Genomic DNA, 5,723 nt, shown 5'->3' on the forward strand with positions numbered 1-5,723 from the left:
ATATATATATATATATATATATATATATATAATTATTTGCAGGATCCAATAAAATCAAGGTATTCTTATAATAACATCGCAGTAGAATCAAAAGACAACATATCCGTGTACCAAAGAGTATATATATACACACTCACCTACTTACCAGAGTATATACGGATTTGTCCTTCGAGTTACGCATACATCCACATGTATAGACAAAAGACACTCAACATATACGTAAAAGTATACAAGAGTATACTTCAGCATGCAGTCCTTGAGCCAATGTTAGCTCAAAATTCAATTGGCACTGAGGTGAGAGAATCAATATGAATTCTATACTCTTTCTGTGAAAAATCTGAAAAGTTAAATTCTATCTTAATTTCAATTCACCTGAAAAAAACATTTCTTTTTTTTTTTTTCTTTTACTGGTGTAACTCATTTGCTCATCAAAACAAAAACAAAAAAACATCTGAAACAGGTGTAGTATATCTCAGGTCATTTATCATATAAATATATATATATATATACATACACACATATACACATAGGAGTGGCTGTGTGGTAAGTAGCTTGCTTACCAACCACATGGTTCTGGGTTCAGTCCCACTGCGAGGCACCTGGGGCAAGTGTCTTCTACTATAGCCTCGGGCCGACCAAAGCCTTGTGAGTGGATTTGGTAGATGGAAACTGAAAGAAGCCTGTCGTATATATGTATATATATATATATATATACATACATATATATATATGTATGTATGTGTGTCTGTGTTTGTCCACCCACAATCGCTCGACAACCGATGCTGATGTGTTTACATCCCCGTAACTTAGCAGTTCAGTAAAAAGAGGCTTACAAAGAATAAGTCCTGGGGTCAATTTTCTCGACTAAAGGCGCTGCTCCAGCATGGCCGCAGTCAAATGACTGAAACAAGTAAAAAGAGAGAGAGAGAGAGAGATTGATTACTAAACAAATCATTTCTCTTCTTAACAAGTACAATTTTAACTTTAATGTATTTGGTACAGATAATCTTGAGTATGTAGTTTCAGTGCTACAATTTTGGCCAAAGGTAAGAAATTCTTCATATCTTCCATAATTTGGTCTTTTGACTTTTGTTCTAAATAAAGGATTGTACAATTATTTTAACACATTTTATGAATGTAATATAATCAGAATTGGTCTTTGTACATCTGTTTTAAAAAATAGGCCTGACTCAACAGACTTATCGATACATTGATTAAAATAACAGCTAATTTAGATATAAATTACTATAATAATTTCTTTTTTTTTTTTAATTGCAGTATATGTTATTGTAGTATAAGTTGGAATTGGAGTTCACCATTTGTTTTTATTTCTCAATGTTTTTCACAATTGTTTCAAATTTATGTTTTAGAAACTCATTACAAATTAAACAAAAAGAGACAATTTAATTTACCTTTGTAGGTCTGCCAGAATAGCTGTCTTACATAAATCAAAATTTCTCTTTTGCTTTTTTTTATATTATTTTTCTGCATTTTATAGTATCTGAATCAACATAAATGGAAGAGGAGGAGTGGTCGCCAAAATATAACAATGACATTTGAATGATGATGATGATGATGCAGTGGAGAAATGGATGAATGAAAAACGATAAAATTATGAAGATAGCTGTTTACTTAGGTGATTATAATGTTGTTACAATATAAAACAAACAATGTCTTCGAGTTGTGTGTACATATTGTTTGTGAATGTAGTAGGATATTTTCGTGGATCTGTGGTGCATTCTGTATAGGAGCTAGCTAAATTCCTATGCTGCTGTAGATAGAGCGAGAATATGAATTTTAATTCACGTGTGAAACAGCTGTAGTGAACCTCAACCCATTTGTGTTATATATATATATACACACACACACACACACACACACACACACACACACACACACACATGAGAGAGTAAAAATGATATAGGTAGCTAGAGATAAAAGTTCTACCCTCGCACAAATAGGGAGCAAAAGTTTGCTCCTCAGCCACCAGTCAAATGACCGAAAGTGTGAGTCTTAACATTTCACTGGATATTTATAAAGTTTGGCAATAAAGTAGGTCAAGCTGAAACAAAAGATTGACCTTTCCATGACCACAGAAGGTCACAGATGTCAACTCCTTCTCATCAATTTTCAAGTGCAGAGAGGAGAAAACAAAAGACTTCAAATTTATTAGACAATTACTAAAGATATGGACTAGTTTAAAATCTTCTTAGCTACTGTGTCTGGTCCCTAGAATATCCCACATTTCAAAACACTTACAGGCAGACATTCTTTAAAACTTTTCAATCCTTGCTTTTATGTATGTCTACCCATGTCCTCATCCTACCTTCAGAACACAAGCTACCACTATTTTTTTTTTATTTCTTATTTTCATGTAGTATTCCACATTTTGAAACATAGTATTCTTACTGAAAAATATTTGGAAAAGCCATTATGCATAAATTAGAATTTCTATCTTTTGAGAGGGATTCTAATTGTCAAAATTAAAAAGAGGAAGTACGAAATTTTTTCTCTAAAATGTGTATTAGAAATGTTTCAAAATGTGGAATTCTATGACATTAAAAATATATTGTGTAACGTACTATGAACAACAAAACATAGCTTACAGTTTGACTAATTTCCTTTGCCAAGCAATAAAAGTATGTTTCTTGCTTAGGTTTGCTTCATCAAAGATTAAAATTTGGTTCAAGGGTTATTATTTATAAGACAACTAAAAGCAGGTACAAAAGAGGAATCAGTAGCTCATGTTTGAGCAATAGATGGGACACCATCAATGGTAAGTTGTCATCGCACCTTTATCAACTTACTGTAAAAGTTATACCTGGTGTGTTTACAGTGCATTCCATAATCCACAGACAATATTTGGCTGTAGGTAGGCTTAACAAATTAACAAGCAGTTTTATCCGCAGTAAATATAATCACGGCACATGCTCTCAATTCCCTCATTGTTTCAATAGCTTTGTACTGAGAATGATAAAGATTATGAACATTTGTTGTTGCATACAGAAGTTCAGGGGGGAAACTGCCTGAAACTTTCTATTCCTTTTTTTAGAAAATTGTTGAATCCTTGCAAGATGTATTCTGTTCTTTGATAAACCAAGATATTACTAAGATATAACCAAGATAAACGATATTCTATTCTGTGATAAACCAAGAAACATTGCTTTTATGGCTGATATATTCACAAAGTTCAATGAAGTTAATTTGCAACTGCAAAGGAAATGAGGTTAAACCTTTTCAAAGTAAAACTAGCCCTCTCCATGTTTCTGTCCAAGTTATAGCTATTCAAATTTAACATAAGCCTTCGTTAGTTCTCACAGTTTCCAAGTCTCTCTGAATTGGAGAAGGAAAAGTGCATTCCAGATGATATTCAAGAGTATTGTTCATGCTTGGATAAGCTGTACAGAGATATGTCTAATAAACTTCAGGATATCTATTTTTTATTAAAATACCAGTCTGGATGATTCCTAGATATCAGTAGCGAGGACAAGAACAGTGGAGAAAGAACTGATTTCACTTTAAAAGGATATTGAGTTAAGACCAAAGTTCAAAAAATCATATCAGGATTTTTGATTGCAAAAGGATATTTCTGACTTCTATCCTGCACTGTGGAACAAAGTCAAGATTTATTTTATTGCCTTCCCAACATCATATTCAATAAAGTAGGTCTCTCCAGTACAGCTACCTAGCTTCCTTCTAAGCAAAGTAATACCAGACTGAAAAATATTGAATGTAGGGGTCTAAGACTGCTTTTTAGTACCTTCCAGCCAGATGTCAAGAAGCTGATATCTCTGCACAATGTCCAGTTATCGCATTGAAAATATGAAAACAACATAGTTACAGGTCAGACATAAATTTAATCTTTCGTATTGTAAGAACAACAAATTAATGAGTTAATTAGGTTAAGTTTTATTAATGAAATACAATTGTTTTGAATTTGCAGTAGAAAGTCTATATTTATTGTGCACTGTGTGGGAAAGGGCACTGAGAGTGTGTCGTGGGTGCCAAGGGGACGGCAGTTTGAAAAAGTTTGGAAGCCACTGCTCAACAAAGATGTTATGATGGACAAACAAATGGACTGCATCTTCTCTTTTATAATATAAAATTGTAATGTCATTTCAACAGTAATTAGGAATTAATATTAAGTCCTTGCTTTCCTTTTTATCAATATCATTATTGTTATTATTATTGTGTGAGAGAGCAGTGCATGCCATCAAAATGACACAGGGGTACAAATGTATGAAGCCCAATAAACCTATCATGACTACCCGTCTGATAAGGGTATACCAGGCACATGCATCACAACCATATGTGCGCGACATGGTAATCTCATATCAAGATAAACAGTGCATGACCTCGCAGGTAGGGCCCAGTTAGAATTTTCGAGTAGCACAGCCTGCTCAAAAGGTCCCTGAATAAGGGTTGTTTAAAGATGTTGAACAAAACACCCATGTTTCCAAAGGTGAATTATTCAAACCCCAAAAAATTCCGCTCAACACATGGTTATGATGCTCCTCCACTATTTCTGCTTGTGATCAGAGATGCACATATCATCAGCCACCAAGGGATATGATCAACTGGTTAAGGTCAAACAACTGACAAGCAAATCTGTGGTATTGAGTATTATAAAGAAAACAAAACATGTACATGATAACACTTCCAATCAGTTAAAATCAGAAGCCATGAGAGCCACTGCCTGGTACTGCATCAGGGCATTTATAATCATTATTATTATCATTATTACTATTTAGTAGTCTTATTTTTATCACATGATTTTGCTGCATTATCAAGTGCAGTTCTGTATGCCTTGGGTATGTGCATTGGTTTGTTGTGATGCTTTCGTTTTTACTATACTGATAGTGTTTTAGGTAGGATTTGTGCGGTGCCTAGTGGTTATTTTCTGTATGTTATGTATAGCTGTTAGTCCTGGTGTTTTTGTTATGTATTTGAATATTTTTTTATTATACTTAATGCACTTACTATGATAAGAATTGTTTTCTGTTTTTAAACTCCACATTCAAGTTACCTCTAGTTTCAGATCTTTGTATTTTGAAAGTTTCTCCATTTCTTTTAGAGAAATGTTGTCATCTGTTGGTATTGATACATTGATTAGAAAGCATTTTTATTCTTGATGATCTCTGACAACTATATCCGGCCTATTGACCTTTGTTATTACTATTGTTGTTGTTATTATTATTATTGTTGTTGTTGTTAATTGTAGAATATTCTTTATATTTTTTCTTTTCGTAGTTCTGCATCAAGCAGTTTTCCCCAGACTTTGTTGAAGGGATGAACAAATACAGTCGCTTCCTCATTCTTGTTGTACATTGGACGATGTTCATTGCCCCATTTGAACAGGGATCCCTCTACATTGAACACATTAATATTTGTGATTCCTGAGTAAAAAGAAAGGAAAAATCAAACATCGGTAAGAAATTATGAACAATGAAGGGGAATATATCATTGATTCACACATATGGGTAATTTGATTGGGAACTATTGTTGTTGCTGCCTACAGTTGCTTCAGGAGATAGAGAGAGAGAGAGACTTATTTTTTTGGTGTGTTTTACTATATAAACGTTACCAACTGCCTACTCTGAGTAATTACTGATGGCACTGATGGAATTATATATATATATATATATATATATATATATATAATAATAATATTATTAGGGACAAAATCCAAAATTACAGGTAAAAAACTCAATTTATTATGTTAT

General features: G+C 33.1%; 1 protein-coding gene across 1 annotated transcript in view; it reads right to left on the bottom strand.

Moving 5' to 3' along the window:
- Positions 1 to 3,893: 3,893 nt before the first annotated feature.
- The window catches only part of LOC106877608 (uncharacterized), a 9,330-nt gene continuing 7,500 nt past the window's right edge, over positions 3,894 to 5,723 (bottom strand). The window contains exon 4 of the mRNA XM_014926553.2: positions 3,894 to 5,396. Within this exon, the coding sequence (XP_014782039.2) occupies positions 5,230 to 5,396 (167 nt within the window). The 3' untranslated portion in view covers positions 3,894 to 5,229. The remainder of the gene's footprint in view (positions 5,397 to 5,723) is intronic.

This window comes from Octopus bimaculoides, chromosome 16 (genome assembly GCF_001194135.2).
Source record: "Octopus bimaculoides isolate UCB-OBI-ISO-001 chromosome 16, ASM119413v2, whole genome shotgun sequence".
NCBI classification, from domain to species: Eukaryota; Metazoa; Mollusca; class Cephalopoda; order Octopoda; family Octopodidae; genus Octopus; species Octopus bimaculoides.